Raw genomic sequence first — 24963 nt, 5'->3', positions numbered from 1 at the left:
GTACAAGTTCAGTCAATAGCACTGAGGTCATGACAGAAGCGTCCGGACGAGGAAGGAGATTGGTAACAATGATAGAACCTCAGTAGGTATTTCTAAGGTTAATATAAAGTCACTAACTAAATTTATTGCATTCAAGAGTCATGGGATTTCTACTCAATGATGTTGACTGAGATGCGGTACACCTACCACTGTAACACTCTGACTACAGTGCACAGCCCCCCCTACAACTCACGGCTGAGCAACGCCAGTCAGCACGGGCGGGTCTGATCCATCCAGGAGCTCTCAAGTTTGCATCTTCAGCAGCAAAAAACAGATCGCCTCAGCTTCACCAAATTATCTATTCCTTCATCATCCATGTTGAAACACTTCAGTATTTACTGATCTCATCTCAACATGGACAGTCTCGAGGCTCTTCGGGACCGCCTCAATGAGACCATCATCCCACACGCCCAACGATATCCCCTACAAGCTATCCTCTTCACAACCATAATCCTCTTCATCACAACAAGACTCTTTACAGGCAGTTCATCTTCTTCTCGAAAAGATAGATCAAAAACACCTCCTCTTGCACCCTTCTGGGTGCCTTTGTTCGGTCATGCTCCGCGTATTTTCCTTAGTCCTTCCGCAGCTTTGACGCGCTTCAGAAATCGATACGTCCAGGGTGTCTTTTCAATCCGGTTATTCCAGAGTATTCACTCTTTTGTTTTTCGACCCTCGCTAGCTTCTCGTCTTCTTGAGCAACCGCAATCTATTGCTGATAAGGAGTATGTTGCGAGACGGATTATGATGACCAATTTTGGCCTCTCGAAGAAGGATCTTGCTGCTTATGATGAAGCTGCTCCTGAGGTCTATCAAGTTACCAAGGAGTATCTGAGCGGTTCCCATCTCGATGCCCTCGCCAAGTCTACCCTTCGGGATCTTGACGATAATGCTGCTGATGCAATCTCCTTCAACAGCTATCCCACTGATCAGATGGACTGGGAACGTCTCGCCAATGCAGAACTTTTGGAGGATACAGGAGACGAGAAGATCATGGCTGTGGATTTCTTCGAACTAATGAAGACTTTCATCGCGAGAACTGCCACTATCTCGGTCTTTGGCACGGACTTCGTCGAGATCTATCCCGATATCTGGCCTCATCTGTGGATCTTCAATGATGCTTTCCACTCACTCGCAATGGGTGTTCCCGTCTGGGCGCCTTTCCCAAGTTCTCAACGCGCCAGAATCGCTCTTGGAAGGCTACTCACATTCATGCGGGAGTATCACACCGAGTTAGACAAGTTTCTTAGTGATGAAGAACCGGCAACGAAATGGCAGGACTTTCACACTATAAGTCCTCTTGTACGTGCCAGGACGGAAGTCTACCGAAAGCATGGTCTATCTATTGATGTTCGCGCTGCGTTTGATGTTGCTCTTCTTTGGGCGACTACTGTCAACTCTACATCGCTCATCTCGTGGTCTCTGTTCGAATTATACCAAGACCCTGTTCTTCTATCTCAAATCCGCGAACAAATCATACCATACGTTAAGATCGTCCAACCTAAGAACGATTTCGGAGGCGCTGTCTGGATTCCTCCTCAGGTTGAGAAACTCGACTTGGAGGGTCTTCTTACTAAATGTCCCTTGCTTCAGGGAGTGTACCTCGAGACATTGCGATTATACGGTGGAGGGTGGTCGGCGAGGTATCTGAAGGAGGATGTAATACTCAAAGACAAGGAAGACAGTTTTGTTCTGAAGAAGGGAACCTTCGCACATATTGTGAATGACCTTCATCATTCTGATCCCAGAAGCTTCACAGATGCCAAGGTCTGGCAAGTTGGACGATATCTTGAAGATACAGTGGATAAGAAGGGTGTCAAGACACAGAAGGTTGACCCATATACAGTCCGAGCATCAGGTATGTTTGTCGTCTCACATGGCAATCGAGGACTAACTAACATCTCTAGATGGAACATTGACGATGTGCGATGATTCGGAGTTCACGTTGAGAAAAGTACTCATGTACATCTCAGTATTTATCACCCTTTACGAGCTCGAACCCGCGGGAAGTGAAAGATGGCCGTCGCCTTCGATAGTCAAGGGAGTTGCTTCGGCACAGCCATGGAGGTCTGTTAGATTATGGGTGAGGCGAAGATCGCCGCAACCTCAATGAGTGGCATGTTGTCCACTCCCCGAGCTGCACCGTCATGTTGGCAACACAGGGACAGAGAGGAATTTATGATAATAGATTGTTCGGCATACACCAAAATTCGGCAGGTTGCTGCTAGTTATGTGAAGAGTTCCCATGACTGAACATGCATTCCCAAAATGATCAGCACATCTTCCATTCCTCCATTGCAACCAAGTCGTCTCAGGTTATTGAAACTTACCACTTCAGCTAACCATTCTTGACTCGACAATATACATGCACGATCGTTTTTATCTTCACGGAGCCTCATCACTCATCGATGCCATTACAACCTGTTTCAGATCCCAGCTCATATGTGAGCCCTAGTGGGGCGCAGTGTCTTCTCCAGCGCAAAAATTACCCACAACACCAAAAAGATGATCTCAGGAGCGTATCTCCCCCGGGAAGGCTCGAACTTCCGATCTCCCGATTGTCTGCAAGTAACAGTCGGACGCTTTAGCCAACTAAGCCACAGGGGATGAGCTGATTTGATGATGGCCGCCACGGAATCGGGTGCTATGTTGGCGATGGTTGCAGTTTCACGACAGTTGAGACGGAAGATGTCAGAGATCGAGAGTTTGAGAGGATAGTTAGCTACAGTATGAGTTGAGTTGAGTTTGTGGAGAAACGGTGGTGAAGCGAACAGAGGCAGATGCAACATCATCCAGTCCGGTTTTGGTTATGTTAGCTCAGAGGGAACTCTACAGTCCATGGATTAGACAATGCCAGACGAAAGAAGCAAAAAAGTGTCCAGTAGACATTTTGTACGGTTGAAGACGCAAAGAGGCAAGTCAAAGTATTCCAACATGTCATTCAACAGTGGTCTCAGGTCTGTGAGCGAGAACAGTTGAGTAGTTCAAAAGAAAGACAGGATCCTCCCCCAAGATCCTTAGTGACACAAGCCAAAAGTCAATCGACCTCGAACATCAACTCAACGGCAACTCAAGCTCCACAGACTTAAAAATACATCGATCTTGACAATATTGAACATCAAAAATGATAGAATTGGCAAAAGATAACTCCCCCGGGAAGGCTCGAACTTCCGATCTCCCGATTGTCTATTCAATAACAGTCGGACGCTTTAGCCAACTAAGCCACAGGGGACAGGTTGTGCTGTTGTTGAAGGACATGGCTGTAATGGTGTTCCTCAATCCTTGCCCAGCTCTTTCGCAAGTCTGTGAAGCGGAATTCCGGTCACCAGTTTAGTCAAAGGAATAGTAGATGTGGCTAAGTTTTGAATCGCTTTGGATGTTGGGCTTATATTTGTATAATGAATTGCTAGCGTCAGATTGTTCATGGCTGTGAGTGAGTTTGTTAGCCTTGTTGTTTGTCATATTAGTTCAGCGGACGTGTGCAGTTCACCCTGCGATGAGAATTAGTACAACGACATTATCTATAAATCAAGAAAAAGGAGGTTCCCTTCTCCTAAATGTCTTATTTTATCACCAATTGGTTCAATACCAAAGCCAATGACCCAGTCTCCATGTATAAACACATCTGGCTGGAGGTTGGAGAAGATTACCCTGTATCATGGCCCCCAAGTTCTGGGGGCAAACTCATATCATCATATCGGTCATTGCCGAAACCAGCATCGTCAATGGCTATGAAGACTGAGCCTTGCTATCCAATATCAATTTGAAACTTCTACTGCTGACATGATTCCTTCCTCGAAACCAACAACCATCCTTCACAGTCTAGAAGTGGCTATGCAAAGAGAAAGGGGCAATCTCAAAAAATTGGCAGTTTTCTACAAAATTAACAGTGGATCTTTTCATTCCTGCATGTTGTTTATCTGGGGAAACTTCAAGACAATATCGTCATGCGGCGATCCTACCTACGGCCGGGGTTGAGTACGTGATCGGCCAGGCATCAAAAACGGGGCCGAGATCTTCGGAGCCGGACCCGGTAAAGGATCAAACTAAGCAATTACATTCCCGGGCTGTGTTGAGGCTCAGCAATTAACTTAACAGTTGTTGTACTAACAGTTATCCATGTTTATCAGGTGGTGAGATGGAGACAGAGATTAGCGGTCTGCCTTGTGGAGTTGAGCTTGTTCTGAGGCTCAGTTGTTTAGGACCAACAGTTGAAGGCCAACAATTGAAGACCTGGGTCTTACCCAAGCGCCAGGTAGACGGTGCACGACAAGAGGCACAGCCAGCTAGGTGCCGTGTCCTTGGTAACATATGAGCATATTATCATAACCTTTGGGGGCATCATCATATGGCATGGAGCTAAGAAGACCAGCTCAAACATGGAATGCATAAACTCGTCATGAAAGTATCCATACCTAGCTCCCAGGCTTGCCCGACTTACACGAGGGATATCTTAAGTGGCGAGTGATCAAGTCACCGCTGGGCGACACCTGGAGATATTGGATGTCGACAACACGAGATGTTAGCGCCGGGAATCATTCTAGAATTCTATCCCCATCCAACAGCTTAAGCTACGGCTTCTCGCTTCCGGCCATTTCCAGATACAGCAAATGTCATTCCGGCATCGCCAAGCCGAAGAGTAACCAACAATGACAGACAAGTGGACATGGACATTGACTTAACAATTCCAAGAGGCAGTGCAACTGATCACACGTCCCTCATCCAATGACATTACACGTCCAACACCGCTCGAGTTATCCTCTTCTGGCCTTGCGATCATGATATGATTGGCCAGAGTCGGCCAGTAGCTCTGCCGAGTCTCCGTGGGTGAAAAAGTCCAGCGGTCATGGAAACCAACAACAGCCGGGCGTAATGACAACTGTTAGCCAAACTATCGTGGCCGTTATCCTTAAAGAGGCGGAGTAGATTCAGGGATCTGCACTATTTGCCTCTGGCCCTGGGGTTAGTCTCTCGTCTTGTTGAAGCTATCTCCGAGAATGGACTGCGGTTCAACAACATTGATGTGAGAACACATCGCCCTGTGAGGCAGAAACAAAAGATATTACCATATATGTCATTCGAGTAATGCTTGGCCAACGCACATCGTTACCGGGTTCACCAAAGCCGAGAGCTTACCAAAAGTCTTGGCCATATCATGGATTTGAGCAAACGTGTCTTATTCCCATCGTTCAATTGAGTAAGCAAATATCGACACTGACGAACCCTCAATGGTTAGAGTTCAGGTTAAACGCTCAAATGGCTTGTGATTGTCATTTCCTGATTTGATAATGCCTCGTCCCATATCGCATCGCGTTTGTCGTATTCCCGCGACGAAATCAAGAGCCCTTTCTCATGCAGGAGCCTAGCGGCACCTCCAAGCCTTGCGCCCCACAAGTCCCTTTCGGTAAGATCACGTAAACGAATCATAAATCACCGCCAAGGGGATGCATGCCACGCGGGCTCCACATTGTGGAAAGTAGATCGCTCTTTCCCCGTGTCACCTGTGCTGCAGCACCTGTCTGGTGCAGCTCAGGGTTCCAGGCTCCGTGCACCTGCACTGCACGAAGCTTGGGTTGTGTCGGGTGCGACTTCCAATGGGGTCGACGTCACCTCATGGACTTGGCGTTAGGTCGTAGCTCTTTGAAGGATGTATGAGCTGAGCTGAGGGTGGGTTGGACCTGCCCGACGACATTAAATAACACCCTCTCCCCACCTCAAACGTGAAACATTTGCATCTTGTCACTGACACTCCATCACTTAATAACATTGATCATCGAGTATCTCGCAACTACTTTGATCAACATCAAAGAGCCTCCAAGCAAACCACTTCTCGAATCATCACAACACAAAAACACTTCACAATGTCGTCCACTGAGGGCATGATCAACGGCGGCGGAAGCTCTTCCGCAAACCCCAAGGCTCCTGCGATGGAGGGCAACGGGGGCTTCATGGCACAGCACAAGATGGCAGTTGAGCCTCCCAAGAAGGAGGATCTCCAGCGCAGTTATGCGACCGTTGTTGAGAACGATGCCAACCCCAAGGGCTGGTATGGCTCGATGAGTAAGTAACAAGAAATGCATGATATTAGCGTCTTAATTAACACTCTCAGTGAACGCTCTTGGAACCATCGTGGGAACCATGGGTGCCATTCCCTGCTGCATCATCTGCCCTAACCCCTTCAAGGAGGTCAACCAGGGCAACGTCGGTCTCGTTACAAAGTTCGGAAAGTTCTACAAGGCCGTCGATCCTGGTCTGGTCAACATCAACCCTCTCAGCGAGAGACTCATCCAGATCGATGTCAAGATTCAGACCACAGAGGTTCCTGAGCAGATTTGCATGACCAAGGACAACGTCACTCTTCGCTTGACCTCAGTCATCTACTACCACATTGTCTCCCCTCACAAGGCTGCTTTCGGTATCAACAACGTCAAGCAGGCTCTCATGGAGCGCACCCAGACCACTCTCCGACACGTCGTCGGCGCTCGCGTTCTTCAGGATGTCATCGAGCGTCGTGAGGAGATTGCTCAGTCCATTGGAGAGATCATTGAAGATGTTGCCGCTGGATGGGGTGTTCAGGTTGAGAGCATGCTCATCAAGGATATTGTCTTCAGTCAGGAGCTGCAGGAGTCTCTCTCCATGGCTGCCCAGAGCAAGCGTATCGGTGAGAGCAAAATCATTGCCGCTAAGGCTGAGGTAACATTCTACATCATATTCACTTTGTCACACAGCACTAACATACTCCTAGGTCGAATCCGCCAAGCTTATGCGACAAGCTGCCGATATTCTGAGCTCGGCTCCTGCCATGCAGATCCGATACCTCGAGGCTATGCAAGCCATGGCCAAGTCTGCCAACAGCAAGGTCATCTTCTTGCCTGCTGCCAATCAGACCATGGGTAACGCTCTCAACGCGGCCATGGCCAACCAGACTGGCGAATCCAGCGGTCGTGCCCTGGATATCGAAAATGACTTTGGAGGTCAGGACCCAGGTTTCCAACAGGCCATGAACGCCCGCGTCGTGGAGAACATCTAATCAAGGCGTTCTTCCCTCGTGCGTATCACATTGAGGCAATGCGCTAACGCTTGAGGGTTCCCGTTTCGGGTTCTAGCCTGGTCTACTTGATTTCGGAAGCATTGCCTCGACTGCTCTCTTCTCGTCTTCATCAGAGCTACACCCCAGCTTTGCTCGCCCAACTCAACTGAATGACCTACTACGTTTTTGCTTTCAACACTGCACTTTGATACCCATCACAACAACAACAGCCATCGCTCATTGCGCTTCTTAATTTTAGTGTATGTATTCTACTTTCTTCTTCTATCGAGGGAGTGGTGGTGGACAGGGGTGGTGTAGCTTGTGCTTTTTCTTTTGGTGATGGATACCCTTGGTTTGCTTAGATGAGCATTTAATGAGGATGGTTTCTGGATGATTCCTTAACGTCATGGAAAATACCCAATCGCTATGAATATACCCTTTTTCTTCTGATATTGCTGTGTTGGTGAAAGTGCTTCGTATGATTATGTACCCGAAAGAGTCTGCCAGCTGTGACAATACTGGTCTGAGAAACTTGGGGTGGCCTCAGCGACATAAAAACAACTAAGAGCTTCAAATTTCATCCTAAAATTGCCCAAGTTTATGCTAAATTTACCTAAGACTTTTTGTCACTTAGGATGGCTGTCAACAGAACCAAGACTCTCACTTATAAGTGTGGAAAATTAACTAGACGTCACATTGCTCCAGTTTCAGATGATCACGACTTCAACTCATTTAGCAATCACAATGTCCAGAGCAGGCCAAACTTGAGGATTAACTTTTAAACTTGACAATTTTCTCTTCTATAACCCTCTGTTCACCCTCCTTTAATGATACATCAAAGCATATTGAATTCCTCTCCAGAAGTCACCACGCATCCACCCAGGGGACGGGGAGGGGACAGAGGGTCAAGTTGAAAATACGAAAAAGGGATAAAACCAAATCACGCCAATATGCCCTCCACCCAAACGCCAGCCAGCCAGGAAACAAGGTGCGGGCAGAAGATGCCATGCCAGGAGTCTCTCAGGTATCATATATCTACACATCGGGAACCGTCCAATTGTCTGTTGTTGTGTTGACACGAAATGTGATCTTTCGTATTGGAGCGGGTTCGTCGTCAGTGTTTAGACGAGTACGAGTAAAGCAGGTAGGATGAGACTGATTAATCTCGAAGTCCTACAATTGTGTCTGATTCAGCATCGTCACGACTTGCGCCGCGGACGTTTACTTGAGGGTCTCTAAGCCTCAGAGTGACGCTTCTTCTTCTTCTGCTTCTTCTCCTTCTTGGGCTCGGCCTCGTCTTCTGAGTCGTCGTGCTTGCGCTTTTTCTTGCCATCAGTCTCCTCAGCGGGTTGCGACTTGGAAGGTGTGGACTTCTCCTCGGCCTTTCGCAGCTTCTTGAGTTCCTTCTTGCTGATAACCTTGGGTGTACCATCGGCGTTAAGCTCAACGTCACCTCGCTCGTACTTGCGCTTGAACTTCTTGACTGAGATACCGGCCTCCTCAGCAAGGCGCTCGTATTCGGCCTCGGAGAGCTTCTTGGGCTTGCCAGGAGTGGCAACCTCGTCGTCGCTGTCATCCTCGGCATCCTTCATCTCCTCGTCGACCTCCTCGATGAGCTTCTTGGCCTTCTTGAGCTTCTTAGCGGGGGTAGCTTCGTTGGTCTCCTCATCATCGGCAACACCATCGGCGTCACCGTTGTATCGGCGGGTCTCCTTGAGAGTGAACTGACCAGCACCAACGATCTCACCAGAGGGAGTGACGTTGGCGCCCTTGGGCAGAAGAGGCTTGCCCTCAAGCTTGCGGAGGTGGTTCTCAAGCTTGATACGGTTGCTGAGACCAAGGATAGCGCGCTCCTCCTCGTCATCGTCGTCTTCGGCATCACCAAGGGCATCGACGCGGAGGCCGAGAGCAGCCTTGGCGGACAGCATACGGGCGATCTTACCCTTGTTTCGGCCGGTGGCCTGACCGATGAGTGAAGAGTGGTAGATGAGACCGTACTTGGGTGTGTCGTGCTTGGTCTTGAGAGCGCGGAAGAGGGCCTTCTCGGCACCGAGAATCTGGATGGTGGAACCAGGAGACTTGGCCAAGCTGATGAGAGAGCCAGCGTGCGCAATGAGACGGGCACCGACGAGGTAGCCGACGAGAGCAGTCAGGTTGGGAGCGATAGCGCGCATACGGCTCTCGAGGTAAGAGGACAGCTGTGTTCGGTAGTTGGAGTAGACAATGACCTGGTCAGCCAGGAGCTTAATGTTGTCAAGATCCTCGTCGGTGATCTCAGTACCCATGCTGATCTCGGCAGCAGCCTTGATGGAAGTCTCAATCTCCTCGGGAAGGATCTCAGAGAGATCACTATCGGAAATGTTGGTGCGCATGCCAACAGCGAGGATAACGCGGGCGTAAGCCAAGTTGTCGTTGAGAATCTTGGCCATCTCGGGGAAGTGCCATCCGTACCACTCCTTGGTTCGCATAGCGTAGACGTTGAGCTCCTTATCGAGATCGTCAAGAAGCTTGATAGCCTGGATGATCATGGAGTCGACCTTGTCGGCAGAGAACTTGAGCTTGTGACGCGACATGGAGTGAGAAAGACCAAGAGCCATGCGGTCAAAGTTCTCCTCAAGTAGACCAGGGATGAGGTTGGGCAATCCACCTCGAATGCCACGGAAGAGGTCCATGGTGTTGGAACCAGAAACAGGAGAAATGTTGAGCGAGGGCATGTTAGAGATGGCAGTGCCCAGCTTCATGTCGGCAACGGCGAGCGAAGCCTTCTTCTCGGACTTGAGGTCGTCGAGGAGTTGAGTGAGAAGCTCCGGGACCTTGCCCTCCTTGAGGGAGGCAGCTTCTTCGAGAGCGGTAGCGGCGCTGTCGAACTTAACAAACTTCTTGAGCTTGAGCCTATTAAGGGGGAAGATATTAGTTAAGTTCTTTATGGTCTTTTTCCAATTGGCAACCGTCCAGTTTGTCACTGAAGACATTTTAACGTGCTCAATGGGAGACGTTTCGCGAATGAAAAATGTTCAAAAAACTTACATCTCAACAACCTTCTCAGGTCGTCCAAGCTCAGCAGCGAGTTCCTCGTTCTTGAGCATCTTCTTATCAGTAGCCTTAAACAGGCCGTAGCTGTCAATTGTTAGCTCATGCCTTCCTAGACCTGCACCGGCCTCGCCATCATGAATTGATGGTCGAGGTCAAGGTCGAGGGTCGCGACTTACCCTGCCGGCGTTTCGGCAAGCACAAAGAGCGACATTGTAAATTAGTTTTGGTTCCTTCCTTCTGTTCTCGCTCTAATCGATTGGCGTCGTGGCTTCCTCGCGAGGCACAGTCCGGTTCGTTGTGCGCGGCTGCGAAAGGAAAGATCGAGGGTGGGCTGGCGATGGAAAAATTTCAGATGAAGCTTGAGAAGGCTCCACTCAATTTTTTTGGTCTTGGTCCTGGCGCGGAAAGTGTGATGCAGGTTCTTCGGCTGCCGGAGCCACTTAATTCCGGCCTCTGCATCAGGTACGTACCCCCAGCCACTGACTCCTGGCCACTCACGTGTCGACGCTCGCGACAAGATGTCTGGGCAAGCTTGCGTCGCAGGCTGAGGTTTGTTAGGCGGCCAACTTAAACAATCCAGTTAATTCATCGCCTCGGCCACGAAGACGCCCTATTATTCTCAAGACCTCAAATACGATAGATCAAGGCCGAACGAATTACTACGAACGAGAATCAAGATGGAGGGTCTTCTCTACAACGTCAACGGCGGGTGCGTATTAGCTTGAACATGGAGCTTCATACGGGTGGTTCTGGAGACTAACCATAAGGAACAGCTACGTCGAAGGTATTGTCCGAGGCTACCGCAACGGTCTTCTCACAGGCGCTGCCTACAATAACTTGACTCAATGCGAGACGATCGATGGTACGCGACGATGACTTCATCACCAGCTTCATTATACTAACGACTACAAGATCTCAAGCTTCAGCTTGGTCCTTCCTACGGTGACTTCCTCGCTTCCCTACCACCTAACCCCTCGACTTCAGCCCTCGCAGCCAAGACGACCGACAAGCTCATCTCAGAATTCCGATATGTGCGCGCTCAAGCTGTCGGCTCCCTTGCTACCTTTATGGACTACGTCACCTACGGCTACATGATCGACAACGTCGCCCTTCTCATCACAGGGACCCTTCATGAGCGGGATACTCGTGAGCTTCTTGAGCGATGCCATCCTCTGGGATGGTTCGAGACCATGCCTGTTCTCTGCGTTGCTACAAACATCGAGGAACTTTACAACAGTGTGCTTATCGAAACCCCTCTCGCCCCATACTTCAAGGGCAGCCTTAGCCACCAGGATCTCGACGAGTTGAATATCGAGATTGTCCGAAACACACTCTACAAGAACTACCTTGAGGACTTTTACAACTTTGTCAATACCCACCCTGAGATGGCTGGAACACCTACTGCTGAGGTCATGTCTGAGATTCTCGAGTTCGAGGCTGACCGCCGAGCCATCAACATCACACTCAACTCTTTCGGCACAGATCTTTCCAAGCAAGACCGTAACAAGCTCTACCCCAACTTCGGCAAGTTGTACCCTGAAGGAACTCTCATGCTCTCTCGAGCTGAGGACCCTGAAGGTGTTCGCCTGGCTGTTGATGGTGTTCATGACTACAAGTCTTTCTTTGATGCCATCTCAGTTGGCGGCGGTCCCTCAGGGCCTGGAAACATGGGCGGAGGCGCTGGCGAGACCAAGACCCTGGAGGATATGTTCTACCAGAAGGAGATGGAGATTTCCAAGAACGCTTTCACCAGGCAGTTCACTCACGCCATTGTCTACGCTTGGGTGAAGCTCCGAGAACAGGTTAGTAAATCCTACACGAGTATCTCTCATTAAATTAACAAATCATAGGAAATCCGCAACATTACCTGGATTGCCGAATGCATAGCTCAGAACCAGAAAGAGCGCATCGGCAACTACATCAGCGTCTTTTAAATCGAGTATGAGTATTGGCATCGTTTTCATTTTTAGCAGGATTTTGTGTAGTATAGCAGCAACTGAGCTCGTAATGGCACGGATTAGTTCCCACACTGGCGCAAAGGACAGATAGGTAGATGCAAAAGGCGGCATCGTCGCTCCATCATTCAGGTGGCTTGTATTGTACATAGAGAGAAACAAGTTATTCTACAAAATCGTCTCAGCTCCCGCCTTGTCTTACAACGAGATCTGGTCTTTCCATGTCGCAGGTGTAAGACCCAGCTTCTCAATCATGTGAGTCCATCGCTCACTTCCCCTCTCCTTGCGATCCATGTACTTCATCAGCTTCTGTCGGCGGTGCAGCAATAATCTCAAGTTTCGCTTGTTGTGCTTATCCTTGTATCCTCTGTTGATCTGCAGAGCCTGAGAGAGGTTGTTGATCTTGGTTGTTAAGATAGCGATCTGAACCTCAGAGCTGCCTGTATCAGGACCACATCGGGGTGGCATGGGTACTGTGCTGGGGTGAATCGACTTTGGCTTGGGACGCAGAACCTTGTCTGTGTTGTGACGGCCAAATTCCTCAACGATTCGTCTCACGTTGGCGTGGAAGCGGTCCTTTGCGCTACTGTTGCTGAGCGATGTGATACGGCGCAGAGCCTCAAGAGCCTTCTGGTGACGCTGCGCGTGTTGCTTCATTTTATCCTCTCCACTTCCGGGTTCCATCTGTGACTCGACCACGCCGATCATGGGCTTGGTAAGGGTATATGCATGCTTGACAGCCTCATTGAGTTCCGAGTCGGTAAGGAAGTAATTTCGTAGTTCCGGGGAAGTCGGTAGCTCATGTGCTTCGGCGAGCGGGTTTCCACTTCCATCCACAGCAACACGGGATGTAGCCTCTTGACCGGCCGATTCAAGAGATTCTATAAAGGGAGTTGTCTTTCCCTTGACGGGATCACCCCACGCCTCATCCCTCTCCCGGGCGAGCTCCTCACGCCGTTGCACATTGGCAGCCTTTCGCTGTTGAGCCTGAGCCCATCGGTACGGATCCTGCTTCGCCTTGCGCTTCTTCTCACGCTGGGACAAGTTGGCTGTCTGAACGATGGGGAGAAAGTTCGGGGTAGCGGGCTTTACGGCGGGTCGGAGGCAGACTGAGCAATTGATTAGCATTGAAGAAGCTAATGGCTATGATAGATACATACGGTTCAATGAGCCGAAGCGCGGCAGCGCCGGTATTCTAGGGGGCATGATTGAAGCATCAACCTGCTTTGATATCAGAAACTGATGGATTGTCGTCCAAAGCCCGCCCCAAATTTTCCTTAGCCCACCCTGCCAATGCCGTACCAGGAGCCCGTTGAGTACCAAAACGGATTAGCTTTGGTATCACGTGGAGATACTGCACCTCCATCTCTTATCTCCCGGCTAGCCTATGTTTGGCCTAGCGCATCCAGGGCCATCAGGGCTTCCCACCACACACATTTTGGTGGTCTCAAAATTCCGTCGCGAACTTTCCGATTTGCGACTCTTTGTACGCAACACCACAATCCTCTTCGCCGTCACCTTCCAAGCCATCCTTCCTTTTCGTCACCCAAGACAAGAGAAGATAATCCGTCAAGATGGCTCCCTCCAACCTGCCCGCCCTCTTCAACGCTACCAGCCAGGACATTGAGACCCTCCTGGCTGCTCAGTGCCACCTCGGCTCCAAGAACCTTCAGGTTCACATGGAGAACTACCTCTGGAAGACCCGTGCCGATGGTGTCAACGTTATCAACGTCGGCAAGACCTGGTATGTTTGAATTGGAATTTTTGGGTGGAATTTTGGGCTTCAAGATAGTCTGGGAGGGGGTTGAATGCGCATATTCGAATATCGTAAAAATGAAGCTATTCGGAGGAGGGGCAGAGAACCTTGAACCAAAACACCGCACTCTCGCGCACAATCGCTAACAGCGCATCTCACAGGGAGAAGATCGTTCTGGCTGCCCGTATCATCGCTGCCGTCGACAACCCCGCCGATATCTGTGTCATCTCTGCCCGTCCCTACGGTCAGCGTGCCGTCCTCAAGTTCGCCGCCCACACTGGTGCCACCGCCATCGCTGGTCGCTTCACCCCCGGTTCCTTCACCAACTACATCACCCGATCTTTCAAGGAGCCCCGTCTGATCATCGTCACCGACCCCCGCACCGACGCCCAGGCCATCAAGGAGGCTTCCTACGTCAACATCCCCGTCATTGCCCTTGCCGACACTGACTCTCCCACCGAGTACGTTGACGTTGCCATCCCCACCAACAACAAGGGTCGCCACGCCATCGGTGCCGTCTGGTGGATGCTCGCCCGTGAGGTCCTCCGTCTCCGTGGTACCATCTACAACCGCGAGACCCCCTGGGACGTCATGGTCGATCTTTACTTCTGTATGTCTCCCCTCGAACTAACCCCAGCAACATGTACTGACAACTCTCAGACCGCGACCCCGAGGCTGAGGCTGAGGACAAGGTTGAGGAGGAGAAGCTCCCCGGCGCTGACGAGGAGGGCCCCGCTGCCATCGAGTCCGGCTTCCAGGCCTCCGCTGGTGCTGACTGGGAGGCTCCCGCCGCTGGCTTCGCTGGTGCCACCGGTGCCGCTGCCCCCGGCTGGGACGGTGCTGCCGGTGAGGAGTGGGGTGCTGCCCCTGCCAACACCGAGTGGGCTGCTTCCGCCGAAGCCCCCAAGGAGTCTCAGTGGTAGGGTACTGAGGCCCAGGAGGGTGATGGCCAGGGACAGCAAGAGCCTGCCATTGACTGGTAAAACAAAAATTCAAAAAAGAGGATACCAAAGCAAATTCAAAACAGAAATTGAATTTGAAACACTTTTGGAACGGTTTTGCGACGAGAGAGAGCAGAAAAGCGTATGGATGTGTGTTGTGGTTCAATCAAACTATTCGACAACGTTAACCTTTTCCTTCCCCCCTTTCGATAACACAAATCTTCTTGCTGACTATCTTACGAATAACATCCGTGGGAATTGAGGTTTTCAACTCGGCGGTGCTAATGAGGGAAAGATACTCTCCTCCTTGTTTTGGGATGGAGAGGGAAAGCCCTGCGCTGCTGAGGGGATGGACTTAACAGTTATCCCGCCTTGTTTCTATGGAATTTGTATTGATGCGAGAAAAGTCAAAATATGAGTCGTCTGACCTGGGTTTACCCACGACATGATTGAGTGCCGTAAATTATGCCTGTGATGTCTTGTGCCTATTAGCAAAACTTTTGTAGAGTAATGACGCTCAGAGCTTGCACCAGTGTCATCGAGGTAGTGATGCATCTTCACGTAGTCAACAGCACAAGACCTCACAAAAGACGGAACCAACTCATCGTAAACATGGTATCAATTGTCAATCCTCACTACATCTACTCATCCTAATCCCCATGATATATCAACAACTCCCCTTATTCCCACCTATCGTTAACACTAATTAAAGTGAATCCAAAACTTGCCGTTCTATGAATTAAGAAACCAAAAAAAGGAACCAGACGCAACATGACGCTTGCGCAGTGCGGGTATGATCAAAACCAGGATAAGAAACCCCCATAGACGAATCGTGTGAAATACACAAAATAGCTTGCCCAACTCCTTGCTTTGTGTCCCAGATGCTGTTGATTGTAATGATGATTATGTTGTATGTCTTGGAGAAAAGAGAAACTCCCGGTGTGGTGGCATTGAACGAGTTATGAGATGGGTATAATGTGAAGGCATGCTGGGTATGCTCTTCTTGTGGTGTTGAAACATAGGAAATGAAACGCCGTTGGGGTCGGTGAGTCATAAATCGTTATTATCGTTCCCGTATGTGTATGAATTGTGAAAATGTGGTAAACCACATGGTTGTAGAGCTTATTCGAGCATTTCTGAGTGACGTCGGATATCCTCGTCGCTCAAGGCGCTCATCCAGAGACAGCGCTCAGTAATGCCTTCAATGGGCTGGAACTTGTATCGGGTGCTGGCCTCCAGTAGCCTAAGCAGTGTCTTGACAACAGAGGCCGCGATGCGACATCGTTCAAAGTTGATCAGTGGAGGGGTTGTGGGTGAGCCAGCCATCTCAGATGGTCGCTGAGCGTTGTAAAGCAGGTCGTGGGTATAGATGCCGACGAAAGGAATGCAGCCTTGGTCAGAACCAATCTCCATCTCTGCGCGGAGATTGTAGAAGTTGCGCATAGGAGTGACCAACTTCTCAAGGTCCTGCAGTGTCTTCAAGTCTTGAGGAGCGACATGCTGCCAGGTCTTGGTAAGTCTAGCGACTTCGTTGCTCGACAGAGCGATGGTAAGTTGAGCGAGGGTAGCAAAGTTGCGGTAACGGCGGCAGTGAGTGGCGATATGAATGTACTTGGTGATACATCGCACTCTCTCCTCCAGGCCTTGCGTCAAGACAATCTCAGAGATGGCCCATTTGACCATGATGTTGAAGCGAGCAATAACCACCTCAACACCATGGGCGTCAGAGTTACGGAGGAAGTCAACCCACGAGCGCGAGTCGCTATGAGCAGCATCCTTCCAGTTCATGTCAATGAGCTCCTTCCAGTCAATCTCGTTCAGCGCGTCCTTTTCGATGAGTGTGAACTGTTGTGCGAGGATCTCCGAGTCGAAAGCCAGGATGAACGGCAAGTGAGCAGAATACTTGTTGCTCTCGAAGGAGTCCACCTTGGCAACTTGACGAAGTGCATCGGTTGATGTTTGGTCATCTGTCTGAACGTAGGCAGCGGTAGGCGTAGTCTCAGGAGTTGGAGGAAGCGGCTTCTGGCCCCAGACTTGATCCTCGTGTAACTCAGGGACTGTGAAGCAGTGAGGGGAGACATCTCCAGCGCTTGCACCAAAGTCATAGGAGGCGAGGGAGGTTTGCGGTTGGGAGGTGGAGCCGGTGAGCCGAGAGGATGAGCAGGAAGCTTCACTCGAGGCAAAATACCATGGCCGTATTCAGAGTCGTCGTATTCGAGAGCGTCTGCAGACATCTCTGATGAAAGATCGCTGTCGTCGTCAAGGAATGATTGATCTTCCTCCACTGAGGGAGCAGTGTCACCAGGCTTGATACCTTCGATGCTTCGAGTCTTCTCAATAAAGTCGTAAGAGGCATGCTGCGAGTCACCATCTTCGGTATACAAGACGGTCTTGTGTGGACGAGGCGTTGTTTCTTCATCTGAGCCCTCAAGAATGGACATGTTGGTCCAAGGGCGACCCTTCGCTGAGTCTCGATCAAGGATAGGAACAGAAGAGTAGGATTCGCGCGAAGAGCCAGTCAAGAACGATCTTGCTTCGGTTGTAGGTCTCTCTGGTGAGAGGTTCTGCTCTTGCGGCTCGATCAAAGGCTCTGGTTCACTATCCTCAGGGTCTAGCATGAATGTCTCCCTAACCATCAGCTCTTGTTCATGATGATTTCGCTTGCGATCCGCTTCTGACTGCTCGGAAGCGATCATGACCTCTCCAATTGTCTGAGGGGGAGGCTGAAGGCTGACAGCTGACTTGTGGGACTTTCTCTCAGGAAGCTTGCCTTCAAGCTTCGCCAAAGCAGACTCGATTCCGCCATCATCGTCATCATCTGGAATTTGAGCCAGTTTCTGTGCCTCTTTTTCGAACGAAGGGCGCATAGCTGGCTTGGATGAGTGAGTACTGAATAATGAAAGCTCTCGCTTCGGTTTGTCTGCAAGTTGTCCAACAGAGAAGGCCTCGCTTCTAGACTGCACGTACTCAATAGAGACAACTGAGCCTTGGCCGAAAGAACCACGACCAAAAGACGCCACCCGAGGGCTCTGCATGAAAGAGCTACGAATAGACTCGGAGTATGTTGTCAAGGAGCCAACAGACTGCGATCTCCTCAGCGTAACAGGATCCAGCTCTCCCACGTTCGTGGCAGCTCGCAGGTCTCCTCCAGGTCGTCGTCGAAGAATTCGCAGAGGCGGCGGCATAGGCTCCTCGGGCTCAGGTTCCGCGACTGATTGGGCAGAGACTGTTGTGGCATCGAAACTCTGTACTGTAGATCGACGGATCAGACCGTTTGTGAATGAGCTGCGGCGGCGAAGGAGCGAGTTCAAAGACCGATGGGTCCTACCAGACTTATTGCGACGGTGGTTCTGGTACGACACAGGAGGGTGGTTGCGGGTACTTCGAGCTGCTGTCGAGTATGAGCCTCGGTTGCCATCTTCTGACATAGGTGCACTAGTGACAGGGGCGAGGGTCTCGAAGTCAGGAACAAATGGCGGCAGAGGATCTTCGTCCAACGATGGCCGAACAACATGCTGGTTGAGGAGGTATGAAGAACGTCGAGGTGTGTTTCCACCATTGCCAGCAGGAGGAGTAGACGGAGGGGTTGGATCGCCCCCTGTCAGTTTGAAAGTATCCGCAAAGGCCTCGACAGAAGCATTGCTGTTGGGGATTCGGTGGAGGAGCGATGGATCAAAAGGTGTTGTGTCATCCACAATCACAATAGATTTGCTGCCTGTAGTAATGGCCATGTCACTAACCGGTCGATGTCTATGATCATGTGTGATATGATCATAGGTGGTTGTATCCATATGAGCAGCCGAGTAGTGAAAGTCTCCAGTAGGAGTCAAAGATGGGTTAGGAGACATTGGTGGTGGCAATCCGCGACGATCAGCCTCAGCAGCGGCCTCATCTCGCACCGCCTTCTTGAAGTCCTCCACAATCTCAGCACCAAGCAAGTCGATTCTGACAGTAGGGCGAGCACCATTAGGTCTATGGCGGCTTTGAGGTACAACGGCTGTTCCAGGAATGCGATTCGTTATTGCGCCACGAGGACCGATGTTACTGAGGCTGACGAGGCTCCCCTGAGTGGGAGACATGCCTTGTCCCCTAGTGCTTAGGGCTCTTCGAACGGTACCTAGAAGCTTCTTCATGCCGTGACCTGACATCGCGCCAGCGGGTATTCTTTCCTTGACAAGGCTTCGGCTTTCAGGGTGAAGGTTGGGCGATGGCACCAGGCTGGTGGAAAACTCATCGGGTTCCACATCGACAAAAGCCTGGCCAGGAGGTAATATATTTCCGCGGACAAGACTTCCTCCATATGGGGCTGTCATCATGAACTCCTGATCCTTGAATGACAGCTTATCCGTGCTGTGCTCTCTCAGAGAATCGGTCAGACTGTTGTTGCGCTTGTGAGCAGCTTGAGGTCGTACACGCTTGCCAACAAGTGCGCGAGGAGTCGTAGCTACTGGTCCAGTATGGTAAGCTGAAGTCGATACAGGATGAGCAGCCAGGGGGTTCGTCTGATGAGGCTGAGCTGGTTTGATCTTGTTGGGGAAAGAGCACGAAATGATATCCATGCTGGTCATGCTAATTGGTGATGTCTGCTGTTCTGCTGAGTCCCTCGCAGTTTGTCGTTCAGGGGTGCTGGGTCGGTGCTCAACAACCACAGAATCTCCAGCATGGCCAGCTCGAGAAATATCGGCGATGAAACTGGTTCGTTCGGCGGGACTCCTTCTGAGTGGCAGTAGACTTTCGATACGGGGTGTTTCGCCATCATCATGGTCCCAGAAAGATGGATCCAGACTGGGATCACGGTGTCCAGCAATACCACCAGGCGTAATAGGAGCGCTGGAATCAAGAGTGTCGTCAAAATTCGGGCTATCCCAGTACAATGCGCAAACCCTTCGCCAACACTTCTTTAACTCTCCGAGAATCTTCAGTTGAACCTTGCGAGACCGGTTGCATTGCGAAAGTTCATCCACAAAGTCGTTGAGTAATTCGCAAAAAGTCTGTCGAAGGTTATAGTCCACAACGAAATCGTCCATAAAATAGTTGAGAATCCAGTGTCGGAGGGCAACGAATGTGCGAACGCGAACAACCATGCCTGTCTCATCATCACGAGCCAAAGCCCACCGGAGTCTTGCAATGAGCATACGAAGAAGATCCACGGGTTCCAGAAACGCTCGGAAAGTGAGAAAGAAGTCCGAGATAAGTTCGTAATCGAGGAAACTGGGTGATGTGATTTCGGCAACGAGGCGCGGTGGCGTAGCAGCTATAACAGCACCAGTTGCTGCGGAATATTTGACTAATGTTCGATCATCGCAGGCCGGCTTAAACGTGAGATCATCGAACATGGCGGGTTCGACTTTAGAATTCGATTGATAGCTTGGGCGAATGGTTCGAGAAGGTTGTGTAGTTGAAGGAGTCTGAGTCATGGCAGATATGTTTCGAGATAGTCGCAACATCGGTACAGCCATAGAACTCGGCCGTCTTGATGAGGTTATATCAGGGTGAGAGCTATTAAGCACACCTTGAGTTCGACTCAGCAGCGAAGCGCTACTTGAACGAAACTCCTCAGTGGGAGCGTACGAAGATCCGCGAATCATTGGTGTGCCTCTTCCCGTGAATCGGGGAACTCCTATGCGCCACGAAGGTATCGTAATGTCGAGAAGAGGGTCAGAAGTCGAATCGAAATCTTCCATAGTCCGAGGTCGGTATTCCTCCAATGGCTTTGAAATGACGATCTTGAAGGCCCCGGGTTCCGAATCTTTCGCAGCGGACACCTCGTGAACCGTGCTATCGGAGAGAGCGCGTCGATGTTTCACGGGTCGGAGCGGATACTGAGAATCGTGATCGAAGTATGCTCGGGTACCGTCATATGGTGAAGGTTCCGGTGTTGGTGTCCACTGACTAACGTGGAGCTCGCTTGTCTCGTCTTGAAGCTGTTTATTAGAGATTGCATCCAAGCCTGCAGTACTGGGAGGTGTAATCGGAAAGACGAATTGAGGCTGAGGAGTTCGCTGGTACGCAGGGCGAACGGTCGGCCTGGAGAATGAGTCAGTCGTTTGTGGAACGCAGACGTCAAATACGAGCGAGCGTCGTGTTTCTTGCCAGCCACGTTGCTATCCCCAAGGCGACGGGTAGAAGGGATCACAATAAGAGCTCAGCTAAGACGTCTCCCCACAAAGCGCAAGCAAAGACCGCAGAGTGAAGGGAGAGCGGAGATGTGGCTGGTATAGTGACATTTTCCCCAAGGGATAAGATAAATGAGGCACTAAGAAGAAACACACGATATATTAACCCTTCACTTACCTCAAATATATCCGACCATTGTTCCCGACGTTGGCAACAGTGAATTGACGTCCTTCACGGCCTGCCGATCCACCGTCTGGAGTTATCTCCCATCGGGACAGACTGCCCTGATTATCTAGGCTGGAATCGGAGTCCTTGAGACTTCGAGTTGTGGGTTTCTTCTGGTGTATTCTTCGTTCTGAGAGAGGAACCAAGGGTTTCGCAACAATGGTCGTGGGCATGCGCGCGGTGTTGGTGGACCTAACAGAAGGCCACTTACTGGGTGTCGAGAAGCCAGGGCTGGTGTTTTCCTTTTTCTTCAGTGCTGTTACGTTGGGGGCTGCGACAGCGCCTGAGCCGGAACGAGACCTTTGCTGATCCTTCGTTTTGGTTGACAACGGATCCTTGACAGTAGTCGCAGCTGGAGGAGGTGATGGTATAGGGTCTGGGGCTGGGGGCGGCGCGCTGAGACCAGACGCTGGTGGCAGCGGGTCCGCGGACGTCGAAGACTCCAGGGCCTCCATGGCACGGCAAGGCCGCTCGCAGGCGCGTTGCCTGTCGTCACGTCAGGAGAGGGCAGAGCTGACGGTGCTCAAAGCGATAGAGGAGCTGGCAATCAAGGCATTGAGTTAGCAGCGAGCGTTTCAGAGGTTCGAGAAGCCGGCGCGCATATCGTGGGTTGTGCTGATCTTGGCGGCGCGCGTGGTGGGGAGAGATCGAGACGACTAGATGGAAATGGATGGGGAAGGGAAAGAGAAATAGAGGGAACGCGGCGAGTCCGAACTGGAGAAGTGATTGATATGAAGAGAGAGAGTTGTAAGCGTGTTGGCTTGTGCCATCCCACCATCAACAACATTAGATTGCCATGTTATGCTAGTCCAAGTGTGCACTGTAATCAATTACCAGTAACCAGACCAACCTGAGGCATGGCGGGACAGACAAGCATGGAATACCTTGTCGAGTTTCGAACATAAACAACCTTGAATAGGGTGGATCTGATGTCATAAAGTAACAATAAACCAAACTTACATGATAAAGCCATAAAGCAAAAGAGACGAGACTCGATTCTAAAGGCGAATTGCTGTTGTTGTCGTTGCCATTCGAGTCCCGATAGGCTATTGCGGATAATTTCAATGATCGTCGGAGCAAGACAGTTCAGCTCAATCAGAGACAGAGGGGTCGTTGACTGTAAAGAGAGAATCAAAAATAAGACGTGTAACTTTGGTTACCTAGTAAATAACGGGCACAATAGACCCTGGCCAAAGCCCTTTTGTCTCTCTCACACACGTTCAAAAAGCAAAGAGAAGTGGAGAGAAGAAGAAAAGAGACCTTTTTCAGAGGCAATTGGGGGAAACTCAAAAACCTCTCTCAGAGACCAGAAAGAGAGGGCGGACGGGAGATGGGCCTTGCAAGAATGGCGCGGGCTGGCCTGGACTTGGGTTGGCACATGGGATGGGATACAAGAGGGTGTGGGGCTGCATTAGTCTAGCACTTAAGAATAGCAGTAATTGATTCAGGTCGTCTTGTAGCTGTACTGTTATCCTCGTCTGTATACAGTTGAGCTGAAGGTATCGATACTTTCAACCACTGTATTCCTCTCTGAGCGAACCCAGTGGAAGGGTTGATGGTGGGTTAGTCCAGCTCTCTCCCGTCTTTCAAAGTCAAGTTCAAAAGCCTGATTGGCGATCTCAGCAACAGCTAAACTTGACACGAACTGTTTGCCTCAAGCTAAACAAAAGCAGGGAGTCATGAACAACAACTCGTCTCTCTCTTCTCAAGTAACTTATCAGAATAATCCCAAGATGAGGTCTTAATTCAGCAAAAAAAAAAAGCAAAGAGCAGGGTATGTCCATGGCGTTGGTTACCACGTTTCTTCTTCACAAGCCTTAATCGGTGCACAAAAGTATCAAGTACCCGCCGTTCATCCCTCAACGGTTCAACAGCTCGGCCCGCGTCGCATACAAAAGATCCCCTGCAAAACCCCCAGCCATTTGCATATCGAAAGGTACTCTGTACCTGCACCTCTGCCATGCTTTGACGCTGCAGCCAGAAAACCGCCAAAAGTACCTGCCACGGCACACTCGAGTCAATATTCGTCCAGATTTTCTCTGTTGGGCGGCGAGCTAAGGTGGGAGTCTAGAGTTAATGCCCAGCTTTGTCGATCAGAGGGGAAATCTTGGGTATCAATTCTGATAGAGTTTTGCAATCTGATCGGATCGTTCCATGAGGGGATTTTTTTCAACGTTGGTAGATTGAGTGAAGGGGACGGGACTGTACGATAATTACTGCACTGTGACTCCAGGCGGGGGTTGAGAGCGAAATCGTTCCAGAAAGAGAATCCCATGACCGAGGATGCAGCGCAGCTAATGCATCATGCATGGCCCATCACGTTTTCTACTCTTGGCATTAGTATCCGTGCTTTTATCACAATCAATCACTATTCCCTCCTCTGTTTTCCTCCATCTTGAAACTGACAACATTTGAGAATCATTCCATTTCTCTCTCGCGCGATCTGATCCTCCTACACGTGCCATGCATCCATGACAAGGCCCGAGATCCTTAGAAATCAGACCAAGCCAAAAAGCCTAGGTCAAACTTTAAGCTCTGATTCGACACCAACTGCTTGGGTGCCCGGGGAAGCATCCGCGGGTCTTTTCCTGTCTCGGTAGTCAAGGTTCAGGTTTCGGTCTAGGGTCTAGGGTCTAGGGTACAAATTCCAATGAGGTCGAGGTCGATATTGGGACGCAGAGAATCAATTGTCTTGAAGTTAATGTGAATAATTCTGCAGCCTTATCAAAGTCTCAGTCAACTTCTCATCCTTTGTCTTACTTGACGGACCCACATCTCGGTAGAAGGTGCATGTTGTGGACTGTAAATATGCAGTGCTATGACGAATCGCCTTGCATGAGGCTACCTAGTTCGCCGAATAAACCAAATCGCCGATGCTATTTACAATACAACATCCACACGTTGAAGAGCCATTCGTCACGATATCGTTTTCAGCATCACATCAACGATTAATACGCGCCAGATCATGGAACCCATCAATTTGCATACTCACTAGCACACAGAGCCTCCAATGGCCTCTCTTGACTCAGCAAACATGTGGTGTACCCGTCCCCTCAACCACTAAATCTCCATCACCACGAGTCAGTCAAAGCCTCAATATCCGACCATCTGTCTTCCCGCGGGGTCCCGGTCCAACACCACGCATGTAATTCTCTCTTTCAGCACCTAGCAACACATTCTTTCTCGCCTCCGCTGCCCTGGCCGAGTCAAGATCTGGAAAATAGTTCGCGACAAACTAAGGACAGCCAGTAGTTTAAAGCCCGCGCCGATTCCGATGAACCGCTCCGCCCGAGCCCAGCCACTTTTTTCTCTTTAGACTGGTTCATGTTGCTTCTGCGGCGTGCGGCATAGTTATCGTTACTTAGCAAGTGGACGAGTATCCATTCTCGCGTGCGTGCTTCAAGGTTCCCATGTTCACGTATTGCCTTTCAGCCGCTTGAAGCGATGACCATGTGATCAGCAATGTAACATTGCTATCGACCTACCCTATTGCGTTTGATCATGGGCTGGCGAAAGTTGTGCTTTGGGTCGTCTTGAGGACTCAAAACAAGACGACAGACCATGGCTAAACCCAGCCACTGAATGTTTGCCAGGCAGTAAGCAACCTAATAGCAGCATGGCCTAAGGGTGCCCAAGAGAGAACTGAATTCGGGGTAGGAAGGAACCATAAGTAGGAAATTGTCTAAGTTTAGGATTGGTTGACCAAATTTATTGAATTTTTATAATAATCAACATATTCTTTGTAAAAAGCTTCAAAGCTTTGTAGTAAATTCATGCTGGGCTTACAAAGGCAACCTAAAAACATGTTATAATTTGTCATAACTTAGAGTTTCCTTATACTGAATTATCTAAATCTGGTCTAATTAT

The 24963-nt window shown here is 50.1% G+C and overlaps 7 protein-coding genes and 2 non-coding genes across 9 annotated transcripts; 4 read left to right on the top strand and 5 right to left on the bottom strand.

Annotated features, from left to right (window-relative positions):
- Positions 1 to 393: 393 nt before the first annotated feature.
- On the top strand, positions 394 to 2152 carry BKA55DRAFT_520188 (cytochrome P450; the record flags this gene model as incomplete). The annotated part of the gene is made up of 2 exons (XM_046188397.1): positions 394 to 1897; positions 1947 to 2152. 2 exons carry the CDS (start codon positions 394 to 396, stop codon positions 2150 to 2152), a joined length of 1710 nt encoding a protein of 569 aa, XP_046045507.1.
- A 410-nt stretch (positions 2153 to 2562) lies between these two features.
- Positions 2563 to 2646, bottom strand: BKA55DRAFT_t234. The gene has a single exon. It is a non-coding gene; the product is annotated as a tRNA-Asn (tRNA).
- A 540-nt stretch (positions 2647 to 3186) lies between these two features.
- Positions 3187 to 3271, bottom strand: BKA55DRAFT_t233. The gene has a single exon. It is a non-coding gene; the product is annotated as a tRNA-Asn (tRNA).
- Positions 3272 to 5900: 2629 nt separating this feature from the next.
- BKA55DRAFT_694134 (uncharacterized protein) lies at positions 5901 to 7069 on the top strand (the record flags this gene model as incomplete). The annotated part of the gene is made up of 3 exons (XM_046200003.1): positions 5901 to 6099; positions 6149 to 6732; positions 6785 to 7069. 3 exons carry the CDS (start codon positions 5901 to 5903, stop codon positions 7067 to 7069), a joined length of 1068 nt encoding a protein of 355 aa, XP_046045506.1.
- Positions 7070 to 8304: 1235 nt separating this feature from the next.
- On the bottom strand, positions 8305 to 10313 carry BKA55DRAFT_520386 (uncharacterized protein; the record flags this gene model as incomplete). Its single annotated transcript, XM_046188415.1, has 3 exons — positions 8305 to 9961; positions 10097 to 10186; positions 10279 to 10313. The coding sequence occupies 3 exons, from the start codon at positions 10311 to 10313 to the stop codon at positions 8305 to 8307; spliced, it is 1782 nt and encodes a 593-aa protein (XP_046045505.1).
- A 305-nt stretch (positions 10314 to 10618) lies between these two features.
- Positions 10619 to 12168, top strand: BKA55DRAFT_578032 (V0 complex, c/d subunit of ATPase). The gene is made up of 4 exons (XM_046193655.1): positions 10619 to 10811; positions 10876 to 10964; positions 11015 to 11904; positions 11953 to 12168. Exons 1-4 carry the CDS (start codon positions 10780 to 10782, stop codon positions 12034 to 12036), a joined length of 1095 nt encoding a protein of 364 aa, XP_046045504.1. The 5' UTR covers positions 10619 to 10779; the 3' UTR covers positions 12037 to 12168.
- Positions 12169 to 13338, bottom strand: BKA55DRAFT_741573 (uncharacterized protein). Its single transcript, XM_046201475.1, has 2 exons — positions 13218 to 13338; positions 12169 to 13166 (listed from the first exon to the last, which is right to left on the bottom strand). The coding sequence occupies exons 1-2, from the start codon at positions 13261 to 13263 to the stop codon at positions 12256 to 12258; spliced, it is 957 nt and encodes a 318-aa protein (XP_046045503.1). The 5' UTR covers positions 13264 to 13338; the 3' UTR covers positions 12169 to 12255.
- Positions 13339 to 13631: 293 nt separating this feature from the next.
- BKA55DRAFT_694130 (ribosomal protein S2, flavodoxin-like domain-containing protein) lies at positions 13632 to 14736 on the top strand (the record flags this gene model as incomplete). The annotated part of the gene is made up of 3 exons (XM_046200002.1): positions 13632 to 13801; positions 13975 to 14423; positions 14474 to 14736. The coding sequence occupies 3 exons, from the start codon at positions 13632 to 13634 to the stop codon at positions 14734 to 14736; spliced, it is 882 nt and encodes a 293-aa protein (XP_046045502.1).
- Positions 14737 to 15876: 1140 nt separating this feature from the next.
- On the bottom strand, positions 15877 to 21551 carry BKA55DRAFT_543164 (uncharacterized protein; the record flags this gene model as incomplete). The annotated part of the gene is made up of 3 exons (XM_046190558.1): positions 15877 to 16811; positions 16943 to 20781; positions 21049 to 21551. The coding sequence occupies 3 exons, from the start codon at positions 21549 to 21551 to the stop codon at positions 15877 to 15879; spliced, it is 5277 nt and encodes a 1758-aa protein (XP_046045501.1).
- Positions 21552 to 24963: the final 3412 nt, after the last annotated feature.

Source organism: Fusarium redolens (assembly GCF_020744475.1).
Source record: "Fusarium redolens strain MPI-CAGE-AT-0023 chromosome Unknown BKA55scaffold_15, whole genome shotgun sequence".
Lineage (NCBI taxonomy): Eukaryota > Fungi > Ascomycota > Sordariomycetes > Hypocreales > Nectriaceae > Fusarium > Fusarium redolens.
Note: the sequence above shows the minus strand (reverse complement) of the source record. Positions and strands in the feature narration are given on the sequence as shown.

What these genes read in the sequence shown, in the direction of transcription:
- BKA55DRAFT_578032 (XM_046193655.1), top strand. Translation starts at nt 10,780, where the DNA reads ATGGAGGGTCTTCTCTACAACGTCAACGGCGG. An exon ending in TCAATGCGAGACGATCGATG is followed by an intron (nt 10,965 to 11,014) that starts GTACGCGACGAT and finishes AACGACTACAAG; the next exon opens with ATCTCAAGCTTCAGCTTGGT. An exon ending in GGGTGAAGCTCCGAGAACAG is followed by an intron (nt 11,905 to 11,952) that starts GTTAGTAAATCC and finishes AACAAATCATAG; the next exon opens with GAAATCCGCAACATTACCTG.
- BKA55DRAFT_741573 (XM_046201475.1), bottom strand. Translation starts at nt 13,263, where the DNA reads ATGCCCCCTAGAATACCGGCGCTGCCGCGCTTCGGCTCATTGAACC. An exon ending in GCGCTTCGGCTCATTGAACC is followed by an intron (nt 13,167 to 13,217) that starts GTATGTATCTAT and finishes TCAATTGCTCAG; the next exon opens with TCTGCCTCCGACCCGCCGTA.